A 22552-nucleotide genomic window follows, 5' to 3' on the forward strand; every position below is an offset into this window, starting at 1 on the left:
TATCCCACCAGCCGTGCCTAAGGACACCCCTCTGTCATAGCACCTTTCTCTCTGAGTCTCTAGGGAACTAAAAATTCACAGAGGCTCCCAAGCAACACAACCCCCCTGCAGTCCCTTCCCCATTTGCTGCCACCCTAGCACTGGCCTCTGAGACTACTCAAGTACAAGCTGAGGTCTTACTCTCCAGAGAACAAACATTTGTGGAGCTGAATCGTCACATCAACAAATCAATGAGATCTAAACAACAATCCTAAGAAGTAGGCACTTTTATTCCTATTTTATAGAAGAGGGAATGGAGACCAGAGGGAGCAAGCATTATAAAGCTGCCCTCTCTGGCCTCCACGGTATAAATGGCAAATCAGTATTCTCAGAACAACTTGAATCCAAAAGTCATGTTCTGTGCACTGTGCCAGCTACAAACCTGATCTCCCCTCTGAAAAAGGGTCATGGGACGCTACAAATTGGAGGTTTCTTGACCACCTACTGTCCCCACTATTCCCCTCTTAGGCCAGATCCACCCACCCACCCACCCACCCTTCTTATCAGTCTCACACAAACAGAAAAGACCAGTAGACCGACATTTGCAGGGTGATTAATTCATGCCAGGCACCATGCCAGGTCCTGGTGAAAGGCAAAATGCAGTCTCTGTCCTCATGGGTCTTACAAAAGTTCTTCGAGGCAGGTACTGGAAGGTACTTTCCTAGTAATTGATCATGGGCCTATGAGGCTCAGAGAGCTAGGTGACTTCCCAAACTCTGGCTGGCTCTAAAACTGGAGCCTTTCACCACACCAGACAGTCATCCTCAGCTACCCTCTAAGCAGGGAAACTAAGGGCTGAGTTCCTGTCAAGACAGGGATAGAGGAACATCAGCTCTTCAAGGTCCCAAGCCCACAGCTGGCAGTCAGGGCCACAGCTGCAAATTCCCAGAAATCCAAGGGCTTACATTCGATAACATCTGGTTGCCCCAGCAACACCCCTCCCCCTTCCCACCCAAGTCAGAGCCCGCAGCCTCTCGGAGTCACCCCAGATCTATACACCTGTGGCTTGGTTGGGGAGGGGCTCAACAACCTGAGTCTCAGGTGACTGGGAAGGGTACTTCACAAAGAAACTGAGGTCCAGAGAGTGGAAAGACCTTGCCCACAGCCACACTTAGAGTCCTTGTTCCAGGGCTTTCTGCCCTGGCAATCCAGAGGTGCAGCCTAGGGCTGAGGCCATGAGGGAAGCACCCCATACCGCACCTCCATCCCCAACCTGCCTGGGGGAGGAGGCTTCCTGGATCTGAGAAGACACTGCTTCTGGTGGCCACGTCCCCAGCACACAGGGCACACCGGGAAGCACACTTGCGGGCTCCTCAACTCAGACAGTTTACCAGGGCAGAGACTCGGGCAGCAGGCAGCGTCCCACTGAACCCGGGAGGCAGAGGTTGCAGTGAGCTTAGATCATGCCACTGCACTCCAGCCTAGGTGACAGAGCAAGACTCCATCTTGAAAAAAAAAAAAAATTAGCTGGGTGCCCTGCACAGGTGGGCACTCTCAAAACCACACCCACATGGCCGGGCACCGTGGCTCACACCTGTAATTCCAGCACTTTGGGAGGCCAAGGCGGGCGGATCACGAGGTTAGGAGTTCAAGACCAGCCTGACCAACATAGTGAAACCCCGACTCTACTAAAAATACAAAAATTAGCCAGGTGTGGTGTCAAGCTCCTGAAATCCCAGCTACTCAGGAGGCTGAGGCGGGAGAATTGCTTGAACCCGGGAGGCGAAGGTTACAGTGAGCCAAGACCACGCCATTGCACTCCAGCCTGGGTGACAGAGTAAGACTCCATCTCAAACAAACAATAATAAACACCCATAAAGCACACCTAAGCCACCCTAGTCCCTGCCTTCCTCACCCGTGAGCGACTGCACAGACCCACACACGGCCTGCCAAGGGGCTGTGTGTACAGAAAAACAGGTGTGTGTAGCCCCTACTCAGGGGCTTTCCAAAGCCTGGGGAAAGGGCAGAATGGGGAGGGAGCCCCTGCCTCCCAAGGCCATGCACATGCGCACACACTTTCTTGGCAACATCCTCCATGGGGTGAGGCCTCAACCTGCCCCATTCCAGAGCAAGGGGCGGGGGTGGTGGCGCGCCCACAGCCAGGCAGGCCTGACTCAGGGGAGAGGAATGAGGGGGGAGGGCACAGCTGTCCAGGTGGCCTTGCTCAGGAGGCTGAACCCTCCAAAGCCAACCCAGCCCCCAACTCCCTACTCCTGTCCGAACTGTCCCTGGCCAGCCCATGAGCCAGAATCCTGGGTGTTCAGAGGCCCCTAGCCTCAACCCCTCACTGTACAGGTGGACAAATGAAGGGCCCCTGCCCCCCCGCCGTTACACATTCTAGAAGCAGAAGCAGAAACCAGAATGTTTGTAGATTTTATTCCCAAAGAGGCAAGACAAAGGAAAACGAGCATAACAAACTTTCAGGTGGAGGCACTTTATGGTTCTCAAAACACTTTCTCTTCTACTGTATCGCAGAACACCTAACAAGAAAGTTAAAAGGCAGTAGTTTCTTTTTACAAATGAGCACCAGGAGGCTCAAGGGAAAGTGACTAACTTGCTCAAGGTCATCCAACCAGGGAGTGGTTGAACCTGGGTCTCACTCCAACAACCTTAGTGATCCTAAGTCTGAGAAAGTTAATGGGTAAGGGAGGTTGAGGGGTGGGGGCACGACCTCAATCCCTGCCCAAAGAAAGTGGGGGCACTGTACCCCACCTGTGCGGGAATCCCCCTCCTTCCTTCCCTTGGTGTCCAGCCCCACCCCAGCAGGGACAGAGCTGACAGGCCGGTTCTAAGGTAAATAATGGGGGGCAGGGAGTGCCCAGAGCAGGGAGGCGAGGAGCCCATCCCACGGGGTGCCCTGGGGGAACAGGCAGTAGTGCACGGAGGAATTAGCTACAATAATATTAATAAATGTCCTAATGAGTTTCTGGGCTAGTATTTGCTCCCAGCAATGACATAATAATCCCTTTCAGCCAAGGCACAATTCTAACTTTCCATAGCCCTTTCCTTAGTTCCTTCAAGGCATGATTATCCCCATCTTATGGATGCCAGAGGCAGCCACCACAGAGTAGGGAGAAGAAAGAGCGGGAATCAGGAGGTCTGGATTCCAGGCCTTGGATGAATGAATTGGCCTCTCTGGGCCTCAGTCCCCTCATCTGTAATGTGGGACTAATACCCACCTCACAGAGTGCCTGGGAACCTTAAAGAAAGCCACACAATCTAGTGTAAACCCTGACCCCAAGGGTCAGAGACTTGCCCAAGGTCACACTGCCAGTAATGGCAAAGGCAGGATGTGAGCCCAACTCTGACTCATGTTCTTCCCATGCCACCAGCAGCCTCCTCTCCCCTCTACTCTAGCTCTCTTCAAATCTCAAGTAGGGTTAAGGGCCATTAAGATAAGGTCTGATAAGGAACACTTGACATCAGCTCCCTATCTCTCCTCAGTGATACCCCTCAGTTTGGGAGGGAAGGGAATTCCAGGCCCAGACCAGATCTCACTGCCCTGAAGTGAGGAGTCCCAGGTTGGAGCTTGCATTTCCCCTTAATTGCAACATGATCCTGAGCCAGGCACTGTGCTTTTCTGGGCCTCAGTTTCTTCATCTGAGATGTGGTGGGGGTTGGAGAGATGATCTCCAAAGAGCTCTCACCATGGATGACTCTGCCCCTAGAAGGATGGGGGGTCAGTGGTTCCCTGCTTTGAGTTGGGGCCTGGGGCAGCAAGGAGATTCTGCTTATCTCAGATCCCTCAGATCAAAGAGAGCTGGACCAGCCTCTTATCTGGAAGCCCAGGGCTCCCACAAGCAAGTCACCCAAGCAGTTGGTCACAAGTCTCCCCACAAGAAAGGGGAGGAGACATGGGGGGAATGGAGGAGGGAGCCTTCTCCAGCTGTGGAACCTACCAAAGACCCCAGACTCCAAGAAGTTAAACCTCCAGGTCTACAGGCAAGGGGAGGGATGAAAAGAGTTCCAGATGTTCTGACTCCAGCAGTCCCTTCACTCAGTCTCCCCATGTGCACGATGGGAACAATAAATCCAACCAGAAGGAGTGCCACGTGTGTAAGCTTGACCGTGCAATGCGTGGGAACAGGAAGAGGGCAGGTCTTCCTAGGCTACCAATTCACACCCACCACTATTCCCCAACCCGCCCAGAACCAAGTGCCCAGCTAGCCTTTGGAGGGGAGAGTTGGGTGGATCCCTGAATGCCAAGACCAAACACTCCTGGCAGGTTACAGTGTCTTTCCAGCAGTCAGGAGGCCTCACCTCATACACCTTCACCCTTCTCTACCTTCCAAGGGCATTTGATCCGAGGGATCAACCCTTCCTTGAGTCTTGATTTCCCCTTCCCACTTGCTCCCTCTCTAAGCGCTTGGAGGCTTTAATGCTTAGTCCTCAACCCATAACCCTCCCCACAGTGCTTCCTCCACTAGTCCTCTCTACATAGTCCAAATCCCTGGGGGCTGCAGGCTTTCTCTGCCCAGAGGACGCGCAGGCACCTCCATCATAAGATGACACCCTTCTATTCCTAAACGGATGAAGGGCACAGGCTTTGTAATGTGACAGGCTTGAGTTTGAATCCAGATTCAGCCATCTCCTTGCTGTGGCCTTGAGAAAGTGACTTCACTTCTCTGAACTCCAGCCTCCTCATCTCTAAAATGGGAGAATAGCCTGTCGCTTGTGGGACTGTTGGAGGACAAAGGACAAATGAACTAACTGATGTAAAGGGACAGCATAGGGCCTTATTTTTATCTTTGCTACCATCTCCCAGCCAAGCAGCCTCAAGCACAGCTCCCTCTGGCCCTTACTCTCAACATCTGGTTAATCCCAGGTCTTATCAATTCAGTCACTTCCTCCAAGTCTCTCTCTGTAGCTGCCACTCCTCTCCACTCCCACAGCCTGCACCCTGTCCCCAGCCCTCACCTCATCACCTCTCCCCTGGATTACTGCAACAGTCTCTCAGCCTCCACTCTCACCACCCCACCCCTCAACCTGTCCTGCCTGCACCTGCCCCCACCCTAGAGCCATCTTCCTAACACCCCATTTTTGTAGACTCCTCCCCCTTGCTCAAACACCTTCACTGGCTCCCTATGGCCTGCAGACTCCAGACCTCTCTCCCTGCCTTGTACTCTCTCCCTCCTTCTCTCACAGACTAATGAAATGATTACTTATACTGGCACTTGAGTACTTATACTCAAGCTCCAGTCCCCATCTGGGCCTGTCACAGCAGAGGCTGACGCCGAGGATGACTTAGGATCCTCAGCACAAGTAAAACCAAAGGTACTGAGGTCTACATTCCCAATGGAACCTCAAGAAAAGGACCCTCGGCTACTTTTCCCTCCCACCTCCATGTTCAGTCTCAACTCCATTTGTTTTTTGTTTTTTAAATGGAGTCGTGTTCTTGTCACTCAGGCTGGAGTGCAGTGGCACAATCTCGGCTCGCTGCAACCTTCACCTCCTGGGTTCAAGCGATTCTCCTGCCTCAGCCTCCCAAGTAGCTGAGATTACAGGTGCCTGCCACCATGCCTGGCTAGTTTTTGTATTTTTAGTAGAGACAGGGTTTCACCATATTGGCTGGGCTGGTCTCAAACTCCTGACCTCAGGTGATCCACCCACCTCAACCTCCTAAAGTGCTGGGATTACAGGTGTGAGCATCCAGCCCATTCTTTTTTTTTTTTTTTTTTTTTTTTTTTTTTGAGACAGGGTCTCACTCTGTCACCCAGACAGGAGTGCAGTGGCATGATCGGTTCACTGAAGCTTTGACCTCCCAGGCTCACATAATCCCCTCACCTCAGCCTCTCAAACTACTGGGACCAAAGGCACATGTGCCACCATGCCCAGATAATGTTTTATTTCTTGTAGAAATGGGGGGGGTCTCGTCATGTTGCCCCAAGCTACTCTCGAACTCCTGGGTTCAAGTGATCCTCCCACCTCAGCCTCCCAAAATGCTGGGATTACAGGCATGAGCCACCTCACCTGACCTCAACTCCATGCCTTTGCTCACAACCATACCCCACAGCTGAAACAAATCCCTGGTTATCTCATTTAACCAACAATTTAGGACTAATTTCAATCCTGTGGTTACTTCAAATACCAATTAGGACCATCTCCTCAGTTTTCTTTTCTTTTTTTTTTTTTTTTTTTTTTTGAGACGAAGTCTCGCTCTGTCCCCCGGGCTGGAGTGCAGTGGCCAGATCTTGGCTCACTGCAAGCTCCGCGTCCCGGGTTTACGCCATTCTCCTGCCTCAGCCTCCCGAGTAGCTGGGATTACAGGCGCCCACCACCTCGCCTGGCTAGTTTTTTGTATTTTTTAGTAGAGACGGGGTTTCACCAGCTTAACCAGGATGGTCTCCATCTCCTGACCTCGTGATCCGCCCGTCTCGGCCTCCCAAAGTGCTGGGATTACAGGCTTGAGCCACCGCGCCCAGCCATCTCCTCAGTTTTCTAAAGCTGACCCCAACCCAGAAGGCTTTTGATAGATAGCCTAGAATATTTCCTAGCCCCCACACTTAATTTCTGTGTTGTCTTGACATTGCTTTCTAATTTTTTTCAGAACGCCTTAAAGCCTGAGTTGAGCCATGAGTTTCAGCAGGAGCTAGAAGCTCACAAGTGTTGCTGGAAGCCCCAGGCCACTTCCTCAAGGGCCAGTAGGCAAGAGACTATAAACACAGCCTTCTTATCTTCTCTCTCCTCCATCACAAATGGTCACAAGTCTGGGCCCACAGTTAGTTCCTAGGAAACCATCAGATCGGAGCGACCATCAGAGGACAGATGAAGAGCCCCAGTCCTGCCCCCTCAGTGCAGATTCTATGAGACAGGTAGGCAGTCAGGACTTTCTCCCTGCTGGGGCAGGGAGAGTGCTGGAAGGTCCTAGAGATTCTACCTTCTGAGAAATCCTCAAAGAGCCTAACTGAACTTAGTTAACCGTTTTCTTATTGTCATTTTGATTACATTACTACCTCAAACCACCATAGGCAAATGACCTTGGACAAGTCCCTCTTTCCTGGACCTCAGTCTCTTCATCCAGGAAATGGATAGCCAGAACGGTAAAGGTCCCAAGAAGTCACCTAGGGCCCCTGATTTCATAGACAGGGCTCCTGTAGGAGCCAGGGTGATCAAGAGAAGTGAAAGGAATCTGCTCAAGGTCACCAGGGCCTATTCCAGAGCCTCATTGAGAGGAGAGGTCTCCCACTTCCCAGCCCAGGCTCTTTCCACCACCCCCTCCATGGAGCGATGAGATCATCAAGCTCTGGTTCGGAATCTCTAGGAATGTGGGCCATCCTGGGAATACACCCCTAGATTCTCCCACCACAGCAGGGTCCCCTTCACCCCACCTCTTCTGGGATTTCCTCACTCCCCCAGACCAACAGGTATCCCTCAGGTGCCTGCCTATGTTGAAGACCCTCTATCTTGGGGAGAGGGGAATGGAACCATCACCCTGCCCTTCCCCCATCTCTGGATTCACCAGTAAGAAAACTAGGCACTCTCGATAGCCCCTCCTTCAGCACCCCTCGGGGATACCCTGAACTGCCGCACTTTGGGGAAACAGGAATCCCCATCTCCTGGGGTTGGAGGCCTTCCCCATTCCCTCCCCTCCCCCTTGGAGCCTGGAATGTGACCCGCGGAGGGATCCCGCAGCAGCCGGCAAGGGCTGCGTTCCAGCTGGGTGGCTGCATTGAAAGGGGGAGATGCGGCGGCGACCTCGGGGACCGCGGGGACGAGGGGCGGGGGAGGCGGGGAGAAATCGCGGTGGCGCGGGTGGGGGCAGGGAGGGAGCCAAGAAAACCAGTCCGACTCCCGATCGCGCCAGATGGAGGCGGTCCCGAGCCTCCAGCCCCGGGTTTCCAGCTTCTCCCTTCCACCTTTGTCTCCCCTCCCTCCTACAAACTTTCAGCCTTCAGCCTGTTGGGGGCTAAGATCTGGGGAATAAGCGTGTGTGTTCGAGTGCCTTAGGGTCTGCTGTGAGCCTGAGTGCGAGTCCGGTTGGTTGTGCAGTTACGAATCTGTGTGTACATCTGTGTGCCTAAGACGCTGGGCAACTGTACCCACATGACCGATGTGTGTGAACGACTGTGCCTATGTGTCTGGATCTGCGCGTGGGTGTAGCTCGTGTGGCTGTGTAAACCGCATGTATAGGTATACATGTACCTGTGTCTCAGGCTCTGTGCGTCCTACTGCGATGGTACGAGGGTGTGGGTGTGATGGTGTATGTGATCCTGTGTCTGCGTGTCCGTACATCTGAGTGGGTGTTGTGCGTGTGACTGTGTAAACTGCGAACATGTACGTGTGCCCGCCGGTGGGTATTACCGTGTACGTGTGTCTCCGTGTGCCTGTGAGGGGTGGGGTCTGCGCGGGGATTCCCGAACCCCCCACACTCACTCTAGGCCCCGGGAGAGGGCAGCGGCGGTGGCGACGGCCGCAGCAGGGACCCTTCTCCCTGCCTGCCCCGCCCCCACCCCGGCCCCTACCTGCCGGCCTCTTCGCCGACCGCCCGAACCGCCAGAAGCTGCGGACCCGGGGACCGCTGGGGGCCTTCCTCTTGTGGTGTGAGTTGCCCATGGCGGGCGCGGGAGCCGGCGCGGGAACCCAAGCGCGGCCCAGCCAGCCCGGCCGCCGGGCCCGCAGCCCCGGGAGGGAGGCAGCGAGACTCGCGGGCGGGCACCGCGGGCGCCCCCAGCCCCAGCGCGACCACGCCCCCGAGCTCTGCGGCCAATGGCCAGACAGGGGGCGGGACCGGAGGAGGGGCGGGGCCTGGCGCGCATCCCGTTGGCTCCGCCCTCCCGGGACCTGGGAGACCTGCTGAGCTGCCCAGCCTAGGGCGCACAAGGGAAAGCCGGGCCAGTCCAGGTGGGGCAGGTGGGTTGCCCGCTCTCTCAGCCCAAAGGCTACCGCTCTGAGGAGAGCAATGGAGCTGGGAGAACGCCGATCCGGAGCCCTGCTGCAGTTAGAATCCACGAGCCACCTCCCCATGAGTGTCACGTGCCTGTGTGTACAAATGTATCAAGCTGACTGTATTTCTGTAGTTACAGTGTTCAAAATAGTAGCACCCTTTTACTTAGTGTTTACTATGTGCCAGGCTCTGTGCTAACCGCTTTCGTGCATTACTTCATTTTATCCACAAGACAATTGTGTAAGGTAGGTCTTTTTTTTTTTTAGACCAAGTCTCACTCTCGCCCAGGCTGGAATGCAGTGGCACGATCTCGGCTCACTGCAACCTCCGCCTGCCGGGTTCAAGCGATTCTCCTGCCTCAGCCTCCCAAGTAGCTGGGACTACAGGCGCGCGCCACCACGCCCAGCTAATTTTTGTAATTTTAGTAGAGATGGGGTTTCACCATGTTGGTCAGGCTGGTCTCGAACTCCTGACCTCAGGTGATCCGCCTGCTTCGGCCTCCCAAAGTGCTGGGATTACAGGTGTGAGCACCCCACCCGGCCTGTTAAATATTTTTTTAACCAGCCTGGCCAACACGGTGAAACCCCATCTCTACTAAAAATACAAAAATTAGCCAGGCATGGTGGCGCACACCTGTAATCCCACCTACTCAGAAGGCTGAGGCAGGAGAATCGCTTCAACCCAGGAGGTGGAGGTTGCAGTGAGCCAAGATCACACCACTGCACTCCAGCCTGGGAGATAGAGCAAGACTCTGTCTCAAAATATGTGTCTGTGTGTGGGGGGGGGGGTGTTTTTCTTTAAAAAGGCCAGGTGTTGTGGCTCACACCTGTAATCCCAGCACTTTGGGAGGCCAAGGCAGGCAGATCACTTCAGGTCAGGAGTTTGAGACTAGCCTGGCCAACATGGTGAAACTTCATCTCTGCTAAAAACACAAAAAATTAGCCAGGCATGGTGGCTCATGCTTGTAATCCCAGCTACTTGGGAGGCTGAGGTGGAAGGATTGCTTGAACCTGGGAGGCAGAGGTTCCGGTGAGCCAAGATTGCGCCACTGCACTCCAGCCTGGGCGACAGAGTGAAAAATTAAAAACAGAGAGATGAAAAGCCTTCTTTCATCTGGGGCCTGGGGCCCAGGCCCGGGGCCCCACCTCTGTGTCCTCATCACAGGTGTCCTTGTGCTGAGGGACCTGCCCAGGGCCCCACTGCCTGGGCTATGACTCTTCTTTACCATAACTTCTGCCCTGTCTCTCCAACTAGAGGCAGCATGGTACAGCAGAGAGAGCACTGGGCTGGAAGTCTAGAGCCCTCCATTGTAAGCCCCACATGGCTTATCCTTCCTGCCACTGGAACAAGCCCCTCCACTACACTGTGCTGCCTCTTATGGCTCCAGCACACCCTCTTCCCTCCCTGCAAAATGGGAGAGTCAAAGCTAAACCCAACTCTCTCTGAGGCCCTTTTCTTGCTAGAGTCTCAGGTTGATAACAGTGCAGTCCTTGAAAGGCTGGCAAGTTATTCACCCATAGAAAATATTCATTGAGCATACAATGTGTACCAAGCTGTGTGTACTCTGCACAGAGAAAACGGTTCTAGTGTCAAAGCTATCTGCTAGCCAATTCCCTGAATTTATATAGATAGGGAAACTGGAGCCCATAAAAAGGACGGTTAGTACGGGGGCACAGAGGGAATACCCCAGGGTAAAGTCTAAATTTCTTGGCATGAATTAAGTGAGGACAGGTATGTGAAGAGGCTCAAAGGATGTCTGAAGTGTGGCAGGTACCTTGGCCTTCACAGGAAGCCTGGGAGGAGCTGCCCCCACTACCAGTTCAGCCTCATCTCGGACCTCATCTCTGAGATGAGAATCTCCTCCTTCTCAGAGCTACCACCACACAAAACTGCTTGTCACCCTCCAGCACACAACTCCAGGCCTTCACATCTGCCATCCCCTCTTCCTGAAAGGTGCCTTTTCCTTCTCAATGCCCTGCTCTACATGCTGCTCCTCCATGAAGTCTTCCTTGTACCCCTTCTTCCCCCAGCTCAGTGCTTCCTTACTGAAGGCCCCACAGACATTAGTGCTGCCTTCTGATACAGTACTGATCACACCCTAGGGCTCCCCTGCACCCCATGTTCACCATCCGGCACTTGCCTTCAGACAAGAGTTTCAGTATCTGCCTTTCCAACCAGAACAGTTTCCTCAAGAGCAGGGATTGTCTGACTCCTCTTAGTAACCCCAGGCTCAGCACATAGTAGGTGCACCTATGTGTTTAATAGAAACTGGTGGAGGTGGAGATGGTGGGGCTTGTAGATTAGCTGTAGTAGCAACGGTGACGCTTGCATACTGACGGAGGTAGTGATGATAGCGCATAAATACTTTCACTGCAGTCAGTGCTAGCTCCAGGATCCTGTGGGAGGAGTACTGCCCACTGCCAAGAACACAGGAGAGGCTAGGCTAGGACTGGTGGGAAGAAGTAGGTGGTATGGAAGACATATGGACCAGAACTCCAGGAACCACAAGAATGAGCTGGAATGCCTCGTGACCCTCTTAGAAAATGGTGGGGAAGGCTGGGCACAGTGGCTCACACCTGTAATCCCAGCACTTTGGGAGGCAGAGGCGGGCGGATCACCTGAGGTCGGGAGTTCAAGATCAGCCTGACCAACATGGTGAAACCCCATCTCTACTAAAAATACAAAATTAGCCGGGCATGGTGGCGGTGCCTGTTGTCCTGGCTACTTGGGAGGCTGATGCAGGAGAATTGCTTGAACCTGGGAGTTGCAAGTTGCAGTGAGCCGATATCACACTACTGCACTCCAGCATGGGTGACACAGCGAGAGTGTCTCAAAAAAATAAATAAATAAAAGGGGCCGGGCGCAGTGGCTCATGCCTATAATCCCAGCACTTTGGAAGGCTGAGACGGGCAGATCACAAGGTCAGCAGTTTAAGACCAGCCTGGCCAACATGGTGAAACCCCATCTCTACTAAAAATACAAAAATTAAGCCGGGCGCGGTGGCTCACGCCTGTAATCCCAGCACTTTGGGAGGCCGAGGTGGGCAGATCACGAGGTCAGGAGATCGAGATCATCTTGACTAACACAGTGACACCCCGTCTCTACTAAAAACACAAAAAATTAGGCCGGGCGCGGTGGCTCAAGCCTGTAATCCCAGCACTTTGGGAGGCCGAGACGGGCGAATCACGAGGTCAGGAGATCGAGACCATCCTGGCTAACACGGTGAAACCCCGTCTCTACTAAAAAATACAAAAACTAGCCGGGCGAGGTGGCGGGCGCCTGTAGTCTCAGCTACTCGGGAGGCTGAGGCAGGAGAATGGCGTAAACCCGGGAGGCGGAGCTTGCAGTGAGCTGAGATCCGGCCACTGCACTCCAGCCTGGACGACAGAGCCAGACTCCGTCTCAAAAAAAAAAAAAAAACAAAAAAAAAAAAAACAAAAAAAAAAACACAAAAAATTAGCCGGCCGTGGTGGCAGGCACCTGTGGTCCAAGCTACTCGGGAGGCTGAGGCAGGAGAATGGCATGCACCTGGGAGACAGAGCTTGCAGTAAGCCGAGATCGCACCACTGCACTCCAGCCTGGGCGACAGAGCGAGACTCTGTCTCAAAAAAAAAAAAAAAAGAAAAAAATACAAAAATTAGCTGGGCATGGTGGCAGGTGCCCGTAATCCCAGCTACTCGGGAGGCTCAGGCAGGAGAATCGCTTGAACCCAGGAGGTGGAGGTTGCAGTGAGCAGAGATTGCACCACTGCACTCCAGCCTGGGAAACAAGAGCGAAACTCCGTCTCAAAAAATAAAAAAGAAAATGCTGGGGAAGACCTCACTTGGCTAGACTTGGAGGACGGGGTGTCCTAAGCAGACAGGAGGCCTCACTTAGTATTCTCCCCACCAGGAGCCTCCTGGGAATCACGCACTTTGCTGCAAGATTCAGGGTTTAAATCCTTTGTGGGCTGAGCTGTCTCTATCGCCCCTTCCATGCCAAGCACAGAGTTGGGCACCCTGTGAGTGGGCTGACAGTCCTTTAATGAATCAGCCCCTCAGGACAGTAGAATACAAGGGCATAGAGTACAGTGGGGTATAACTAACGATGGGGGAGGCGGACAGAGATTTCACTCCTCCTGCCCGAGGAAGCTGCAGGAACTTGGCTGACTTCCCCAAGTCTGCCAACGGGCTGGAGGTGGCCTTGGGGTCTGCACAAGGAAGGTGTGTGTCCCTGTTCCTCTAACCCCGCCATGTTCACTGTGGCCCAAATAACATACAATGCTCCCTCTTATTCGTTTTCTTTAACATGTGACAGGCCATGAGCAGCTGAAACAGCTTTGAGGGTCTGGAGAGAGAGAGATTTCCAAGGAGCAGGTGCTGAGGGGAGGCTCTCACTCTGCCCTCTGCTGACAAGAGAATGCAGATTTCTGGGGTCACAGGGCTTGGCCACCACAGTTCAACCCTGGCTAGGAGCCATGCTTCAGGGACTGCAGGGAGGGTACAGTGTGGAGAGAGCACACTGACTGAGAGCCCCTTTCAGGCCCAAGGGGAATTTCCAAGAGAAGGGTGAGGGTGAGACAGCTGGAAGGAGCCCCTGAAGATGTTGAGGGGAGGGCAGGGGAGACTCCCTTGGCCTTGCTTCCTTCTCAGCTCTTCCCACCCCTGGCAGAGGCACCTCTCTGGGACGGGATTTTCCATTTGAAGTCTGAACAAAGGAGTGAGGAAGCTGAAGGCCTGACAGTGTGGGCTTTTCTTCTGCCTCTGACACTAGATGGCCATGTGAACTTGAGCAAGTCACTTCCTCCTCTGGGCCTCAGCTGCCCCATCTGTATGTACCATGAGGGCTCCCTATGACATCTCGGGCCATGAGCTCTGAGAGTCTAGGATCCAGAGATGCCCATCTCTGGGGGCCCATACTGGAGCATTACCTATCACCCAAGGCCACTTAGCCAGGCCTTGTGCTGGCCAGGGTGTCTGTCAACCCAGTCTTTGCCCTTTGGGTATTCAAAATAGTGAGGTACAGCAATCCCTGGATCCCATGGAACCCCAGATAGCCAGCTGGTCCCAAGCCCCTAGCATGTGCCTTGCCTGACGCCAGTGCCACAAACCCTTCAATCCCACCTTCCTTTCATCCTTCCATTTTAGCTCAAGTGCCACCTCCCTGGGGAAGCCATCATTGACCTCCCTTAGAGATTGCTGTGCTTCCTCTTATCACACTTTTTAACCCTTAATTACTTGTTCGGCATATTTTTCCCCCTACACACACACTCGTTGTGAGGTTCATGAGGCCCAGGACTTTGTCTCTTATTCATCCCTAGGGCAGTGCCTGGTATATAACACTTGGGAAATATTTGTGAAATAAGTGAGTGAGGCTCCCTCTCCCGTCTGGACTCTAAGAAAACAATGTCTATCCTCTCACAGGGGTCCGAGGGAGACACAGCAGCCACCCTGTCACACTCTTTATTTTTCACATTTCTGGGAAGCCAAAATGTCACATTCTTGAGAAACCCCAAACTCCTCTGGGGAAACCACTCCCCTATCGGAGGTATCCCATAGCAGAGGGAACTCAGCCCCTATTACATTGGTCCAGGCCCCAGGTAAGGACACTGAGGTGCCCTTTACCCAAGAAGAAAGTGGCTGGAAAAGCATATATTGCCCAACCCCAACTCTCCTAAGCACCTTGCTCTAGGGTCTGGGGACAATAACTTCCCCTGGGAGTATTGCAGAGATGACACTGACACCAGGCCCTGAGGGCTGAATAGGAGTTCACTGGATAGCAAAGTGAAGGGGAGCATATCCCAGGCAGCAGAAGCAGCACGGGCACTGACACAGAAGGGGAAAACACATGGAGTGTTGACTGACGGGCAAACAGACACCAGCCTGACCTCAGAAGGGCAAGGTGCCCACGACCCCAGAGACCTGACTCTCACTTTGCTTTGGAACTATCTAGGCCCCTTCCTCAGCAGACAGAAATGACATTGTTCATAATGGACTCTTCTTACCCACCTTCCTTTTGAGTTTTGAATGAAACTGTCACCCAGTTGAACTCCTGTTGCCCAGGCTGGAGTACAGTGGCGTGATCTCAGCTCACTGGAGCCTCTGCCTCTTGGGTTCAAGTGATTCTCCTGTCTCAGCCTCCCAAAGGCGCCTGCCACTACGCCCAGCTAATTTTTGTTTTTTGTTTTGAGATGGAGCTTTTTGCTCTTGTTGCCCAGGCTGAAGTGCAATGGCATGATCACAGCTCACTGCAACCTCTGCCTCCTGGGTTCAAGCTATTCTCCTGCCTCAGCCTCCCGAGTAGCTGGGAATACAGGTGCGTGTCACTATACCCAGCTAATTTTTGCATTTTTAGTACAGATGGGGTTTTGCCATGTTGGCCAGGCTAGTCTCGAACTCCTGACATTAGGTGATCCCTGCCCGCCTCGGCCCCCCAAAGCACTGGGATTACAGGTGTGAGCCACTGTGCCCGGCCATAATTTTTGTATTTTTAGTAGAGACGGGGTTTCGCCATGTTGGCTAGGCTGTTTTTGAACTCCTGACCTCAAGTGATCCACCCGCCTCAGCCTCCCAAAGTGCTGGGATTACAGGTGTGAGCCATTGCACCGGCCACCTTACCCACCTTCCTATTACATCCAGGCCACTGGGTCTCAGTGTCTTATCTGGCTGGCTGGAGGTCAGCTCTCCTTTCCTGGACACAGGGACACAGCTCCCATCCCCATGCCTAGCCCCCAGCCCCTACAGGCTTACTCCCTCAGCCCATTCTCAAACCCACAGAATCCTAGAACTAGCAAGAGTCTCAGAGGCCATTAAACCCCAACTTTGTCAGCCAGATGCGGTAGCTCACGCCTGCAATCCCAGCACTTTGGGAGGCCAAGGCGGGCGGATCACAAGGTCAGGAGTTCGAGACCAGCCTGGCCAATATGGTGAAACCCTGTCTCTACTAAAAATACAAAAATTAGCCAGGCATGGTGGCACGCGCCTGTGGTCCCAGGCTGAAGCAGAAGAATCACTTGAACCTGGGAGGCAGAGGTTGCAATGAGCCGCGATCTTGCCACTGCACTCCAGCCTGGGCAACAGAGCGAGACTCCGTCTCACAAAAACAAATGAACAAACAAATAAACAAAAAACTATCTTTGTTAAGACAGGGCATGTCTGGTCCAAAGAGGGGCAGGACTTACCCAAGGTCATACAACAGAGCAGAACTCAAACTGAGGGTTCTCTCCACAACTCCACGCCATGAAAGGACCGTCCTCCCTGAGTGGCCAGAGGGAACTTGGAGAGGCCACAGTGAACTGACTGGAGTTAACATAGGGCTAAGTCAGCTAGGTCTGGCAGGGTGGCTCTCAAATTCTCAGTATCAGAGCCATGCCCACTCCCACCCCTCAGCCGCTGCCCACTGCACAAGAGAAACCCTCAAGAGGACTATATACCCCTTTCCCCAAAACTGGTTTTGTCTAAGACTCTAGAGAGGTCACCCCCCCTCCAGAGTCAGAAACACAGCCATCATCGTATAATTTTCTTTGTAGAGCGTGGCCTCTGGAGGCAGACTGAGTGGCTCCGTCATTGTAACACTGTGAACCTCACTTCCACATAGATGGGGACCTTGCCCGTCTGGTCCTCCGGCATTCGCATCACCTTGAACAGTGCCTGACACTACAGAGTAAAGAATATGTCTTCGGCCGGGCGCGGTGGCTCAAGCCTGTAATCCTAGCACTTTGGGAGGCTGAGACGGGCGGATCACAAGGTCAGGAGATCGAGACCATCCTGGCTAACACGGTGAAACCCCGTCTCTACTAAAAAATACAAAAAGCTAGCCGGGCGAGGTGGCGGGCGCCTGTAGTCCCAGCTACTCGGGAGGCTGAGGCAGGAGAATGGCGTGAACCCGGGAGGCGGAGCTTGCAGTGAGCTGAGATCCGGCCACTGCACTCCAGCCCGGGTGACAGAGCGAGACTCCGTCTCAAAAAAAAAAAAAAAAAAAAATACAAAAAACTAGCCGGGCGAAGTGGCGGGTGCCTGTAGTCCCAGCTACTCAGGAGGCTGAGGCAGGAGAATGGCGTGAACCCGAGAGGAGGAGCTTGCAGTGAGCTGAGATCCGGCCACTGCACTCCAGCCTGGGTGACAGAGCAAGACTCCGTCTCAAAAAAAAAAAAAAAAAAAGAATATGTCTTCTTCAAATAAATGAAGCTGAGTGACCTTGGGCTACTTATTCTCACCCCTTTTTTCTCACCTACAAATGGTAATAACTGTCCACCTCCCAGGTTGCTGTAAGGACATAGGAAGACTTTGATGAAAATGCCTGTCTAGGGTATATATAGCACATAGCAGCCTTCCTGTTACTTCTCTTCCCATTCAGATTAGCCAGGACCCTGCCCTCCTTCCATAGGCTGCTTGCCTCCTCCAGAAAGCCTCCCCTGATTATCTGCTGGGCTCCAGTCCTGGCATCTGTCCCAGAAACACTTCCTACCCACACACTTGTCTAGAGTCCAGGTGATATTTCTGGAAGATATGGATTCCTGTTTGTTTTTGTTTTTTTTTGAACTTTTTCTTATGTCTGAGTCCTCCCGTGGGACAAGGGTGAGACTCTACCCTCTATGAATCCCCCTCAATCATCATCATCATCACGGGCTGTTTTCCAAACATGGATCACGGTGAACTTAACTAATGCCCAAGTCCTCAGCAGCATAACAACGGCAGAAACCTGCTGCCAGCTGCACCATGCTCCACAGTTCACAACGCAGTTGCATGTCTGTTAGGTTATTTGATCCTGGAAAGGCCCCTATAAAGCCAAGATTTATTATCCCTATTTTACAGATAAGGAAACTGAGGCTTGGAGGGGAGAATAACCTGCCAGCATCTTGTAGCTTGAGAGGGGCAGACCAGGGCAGCAGAGTTGTCCTTTTTTTTTTTTTTTTTTTTTTGAGACCTAGTCTCACTCTGTTGCCTGGCCGGAGTGCAGTGGTGCAATCTCACCTCACTGCAACCTCCGCCTCCCGGGTTCAGGCGATTCTCCTGCCTCAGCCTCCTAAGTAGCTGAGATTACAGGCACACGCCACTACGCCTGGCTAATTTTTGTATTTTTAGTAAAGACAAGGTTTCGGCCGAGCGCGGTGGCTCAAGTCTGTAATCCCAGCACTTTGGGAGGCCGAGATGGGCGGATCACGAGGTCAGGAGATCGAGAGACGATCCCGGCTAACACGGTGAAACCCCGTCTCTACTAAAAAATACAAAAAAATAGCCGGGCGAGGTGGCGGGCGCCTGTAGTCCCAGCTACTCGGGAGGCTGAGGCAGGAGAATGGCGTAAACCCGGGAGGCGGAGCTTGCAGTGAGCTGAGATCCGGCCACTGCACTCCAGCCTGGGTGACAGAGCAAGACTCCGTCTCAAAAAAAAAAAAAAAAAAAAAAGACAAGGTTTCACCATGTTGGTCAGGCTGGTCTCGAGCTCCCGACCTCGTGATCCACCCACCTTGAACTCCCAAACTGCTGAGATTACAGGCGAGAGCCACTGCGCCCAGCCAAGCAAAGTTGTTCTTAGGCCCAGAGCCCATTCCTTCCAGACTGGGTCCTTAGAGCTCAGGTGACTAAACTTATAACATAGTCATAGCAACCCCTTGCATTTCTATGGTGACTTCTCTTTAACATAATTTTCTTTCTTTTTTTTTGGAGTCTCGCTCTGTTGCCCAGGCTGGAGTGCAGTGGTGCAATCTTGGCTCACTGCAACCTCCGCCTCCCAGGTTCAAGCAATTCTTCTGCCTCAGCCTTCCGGGTAGCTGGGAGTACAGGTGCACGCTGCCACGCCCGGCTAATTTTTTGTATTTTAGTACAGATGGGGTTTCACCGTGTTGCCCAGGCTGGTCTCAAACTCCTGAGCTCAGGCAATCTGCCCGCCTTGGTCTCCCAAAATACTAGGATTAGAGGCGTGAGCCACCACACCCAGGCTTTAATATAATTTTAATATGCTCTCTTGTGAGAATCTGGGTGAGACAGAAAGGTCACAGCCCCATCAAGGCAATGCCCAGCCAGAGGATTCCCCCTTTCTTCCCCACAAGACAGTGGTGGAGTCAGGGAGCCCACAGAGAAGTTGCTCATCCTACATCATGGGGCTTGATAGTAGCTGAGCCAGGATTTAAACTCTCATCAGCCTGACTCTGATACTCTCCCCACTCTATCAAGTTCCCTCACTTCTCTCTGGGCCATTTCCCATCTGTAAAGTGAGTTGAAGGAGAAGATCTTCCAGTCTTACCTGCTGTTCTATGTCCTTGGGAGAGTCATGAAAACAGTCCCCATTTTTGAGGCAGATGATTTGAGTTTAAATCCCAGTTTGGTCAAATCAGTCACTCACTGTCCCTGAGCCTCAATTTTTTCATCGGCAAGTGAGATCTTGACATATTCAGACTAATCAATAAATGTCAGACTTCCTCTCTTCTTCTAAGTCTGTGCAGGGTAGTGAGGTCAGCAAGGGAATCATGGAAGACTGGTAAAACTCCATGACAAGCTCAGTTTTTCCATCTTATAGTAGGAGAGTCAGATTAGAGGAATCAAGACCTGCCTCTTGTAGGTCTTTGAGCCAGAGATTAGAATGGAGGAAATAATGCCTTCCCCAGCAAAATCCCTGACCTCCTAGGAATCTCCTGTGTATCCCTCCTCCCCACCTCTCCCAATCTCCATTCTGAACATTTTCCGTGAAAGAGTTAAGCCTTCTGCAGGCTTCCCCTTCCTGGCCAGCGTTGCCAGTGGAGATTAGAGGGATCAGATTTATTTCTCTTAATAAACAGAAAAGAAGTTGGGCCAGGCAGGTGACAAGGAAACAATTGCAATAATAGGAGGCTGGAGTAAAAGGGAACAGGACTTCCTCCAGTCATACCCTGGGCCACCTCCAGACCTGGGGAAACAACAGCCAGGGGCAAGGAGGTGTTGCCCATGCACGTGGGCTCAAATCAGGCCAACATGCTGCCCAGAAAGCCCAGAGCTACCTGATACTAAACACAAGGCGAGAGGGAGGCCTGGCCACTGACCCAATGACCCCAAACCCAGGTTGTTGGAGCAGTGACCTACAGGCTCAGCTTTTCCAGCCCCCTGCCTCCCAGGCTGGTCTCCCAGAGGAAAAAGGTCCACTGCCCTGGAGTATACACTGCTAGTCCACTAGGCTTCTGCCTGCCAATTCTGACAGTCTGACCACAATCCATCCTGCTGCAATGCCCTCTTGAATGAGATGGGGATGACTTCAGACTGAATCCCAGTGGGGCAGCCCTGGGACAGACTCCATGTCCTGTTGGGACTGCAGAGCCTTTGGAAACATCTCTCACCCAAATCCAATCCTCCCTCAGGGTTTGGCCCAGTCACCCCAGCCTCAGCACCCTCACTTCTATTTGTGGCTGTGCCGCAGGGAAGCGGGGCCCTTATCCAAAAGGAAGATCAGGCCGGATACAATCACACAAGAGGCTTTCCACCCTCTTCCTGACCCCTAAAGTGTTCCTTCTAACTCTCCCAGAAGAGGTGGTTAAAGGACACTGGGAGGATAAACACAGGCAGAATGGGATGGGCCCGCACACCCGGCCATTTCCTCACCTCCAGCACTGCAGCAGCAGTCTAGGAAAGGTGGACTTCCCAGGACGGCAAACCCCAAGGGAGCTCCACCCGCTTGCAAAGACTCAAGCCCTCCCCACCAAAAGGAAGACAGAAACAGGGAAATGAGGGAAGGCCCAAGAAAGGAGCGGAAAGTGACCCCAGCAGGGATGGGCCAGGTTGGCTTCCCCGCCTTTCAGGCTGCCCATTAAGGCCAGAGGAGGAGCCCAGGGGCTCAAATTCAGAAAGACTGAGAACTAGCTGTTGAATTTTAAGTACCCACCCCAGCCCAGGTACAGCCTCTCCATTGAGCTTGGGCCTCAGTTTCCCCCATCTGTAAGCACACTTCTGACACTGGCATGTTTCTCCAGGGCTGGAAGAAGGAGTGATGGTGAGGGGCGGGTTGGTTCACCTTGAGAGCTCACTACCCCAGGAGTTGATGTTTGTGGCCTGGCCCAGGTGAGCGTGAGGAAACTGGCCTAGGTGGGAAAAGCCAGCACTGTTAAGAAGCTAAGGCAGGGCACACTGCGCTCCATGCGGGGTCCTTTGTGGGGCTGGAAATCCAGATCCAGCTGGAGCTGAAACTCTTTGTGAGTGCGGTTGACCTTCCAGACCCAGAGGGTCCCCACCAGAGACCCAAGGCCACCTGTCTCTCCCATTGGCCACAGGCCAGCGTTGAGTCTCTGACCCCCTGACTCAGCAGAGGGCAGAACCTGGGTGAGCCTGGGGGAGGGGGAATCGCCTCACCGCCCTGGAGTCGGGCTGCCAGCACTTCCTGCTCTGCCAGGGGATCCCTGGCCCGGCCGGGGGTCCCTTCCCCTCAGAGCAAGGCAAGACTGGGTCTGGAAAGTGCGGAAGGCAGCGCAGGGTGGAGGTGCTCGGACTCAGCCCTGGCCTCTTAGCTCCCCAGCACCAGTTCCTGGGGGTCACCCCCCTCCAACACGCCGCGCGCGGACCCCCGGCAGAGCCCCCGCGGCCGCACCCTCGGCGCCCCCCCGCGCTCAGCCCAGGTGCCGACCGCCTTACCTCGGCCTTTGCCCTTGGCCCTCTTGGCCTTGTCCTCCGCCTTCTTGGCCCGGGGGGCGGCCGGTTCGGCGCCCTCGGCCCCCGCCGCCTTCTTCTTGCGCCGCTTGCCCCGCAGCCAGCTGAAGGCGCGGCGGAGGCCGGACGCGCCGGAGCGGGACTTCTTCCTGCGCGGGGGGCCGCCCGGGTTCCCCGGCTCCTCGGCCGCAGGTGCGGCGGGGGGCGCGCGGGCCGCCATGGCAGGCGGGGGCGGAGCGGGCGGCGGGTCAGGCCCCCTGCGGCGCGGCGCCCATGGCAGGGGCGGCCGCCGGGGATGCGCGCCCGGAGAAAAGTTTGGGCGGCGGAGGCCGAGCGGGCGCCGAGAGCGGGCGGCGGGAGCGGCGCGGGAGGGGCCGGCCGGGCGGCGGGCGGGGCGCAGGCCGGCGGGGAGGGAAGAAGCGGGGCGGGAGCGGCCGCGGGGCGGGAGCGGCGCTGCCTGCGGCCCCTCCCCGCCTCCCCCTGGCCCGGCGGAGGGCGAGGTCTGGTCCCGCGAGGAGAGGGTCCCGGGAGCCCGGGGTCGTGCCCCCCACCGGGGCCCGAGAGGGCGGGTCGTGGGGCTGCCCGGGAGGGGGCGGCACTGAGGTTCAGTCCCGCAGGGGGCACCGCGGGAGGTCCGTTCGGAGAGGGTGGTATGGGGTGGGGACGGGAAGGGGAAGGGCGCAGAAAAGGGGGAGCGAGAGGCTGGGGTTGGACCCCAGGAGCCTTGGTATCCCAAGTTTGGACTGGGAACAGACAGGGGATTCTGGAATATTTTTTCCTGGAATAAGGGAATTTGGAGAACTCCTTCCAAGCCCCGACAGTGTTGGGGGGCTTGCGCCAAGAGTAGAGGCTTCCGACACGTCCAAGACGTGTGACCCGCAGTGGGCATTTCCCTCACATCTGCTGACTAGAGTGGCCTCCTCTCTCTTTACTACACCTTCCCCCCAGGCTCCAACCATCTTCGGTGTGCAGCGGGGGCCCTAGGCGCCCTGTATTCCTGCCTCAGCCTTTGGTGGCAGGGATGAGGATAGTCCTTCCTCCGTTT

General features: G+C 54.3%; 1 protein-coding gene across 2 annotated transcripts in view; it reads right to left on the minus strand.

The window, feature by feature from the left end:
* The window catches only part of NHSL3 (NHS like 3), a 36299-nt gene extending 14426 nt beyond the window's left edge, over positions 1–21873 (minus strand). The window contains exon 1 of one of the 2 annotated variants that reach the window (XM_045375389.3): positions 21493–21873. In XM_045375389.3, the coding sequence (XP_045231324.2) occupies positions 21493–21727 (235 nt within the window). In that variant the 5' untranslated portion in view covers positions 21728–21873. Of the gene's footprint in view, positions 1–8501; positions 8684–21492 lie in introns of those variants that run through there. The other variant, XM_015438955.3, reaches the window with a different exon arrangement.
* Positions 21874–22552: the final 679 nt, after the last annotated feature.

The sequence above is a fragment of the Macaca fascicularis genome, chromosome 1 (genome assembly GCF_037993035.2).
Source record: "Macaca fascicularis isolate 582-1 chromosome 1, T2T-MFA8v1.1".
NCBI lineage: Eukaryota > Metazoa > Chordata > Mammalia > Primates > Cercopithecidae > Macaca > Macaca fascicularis.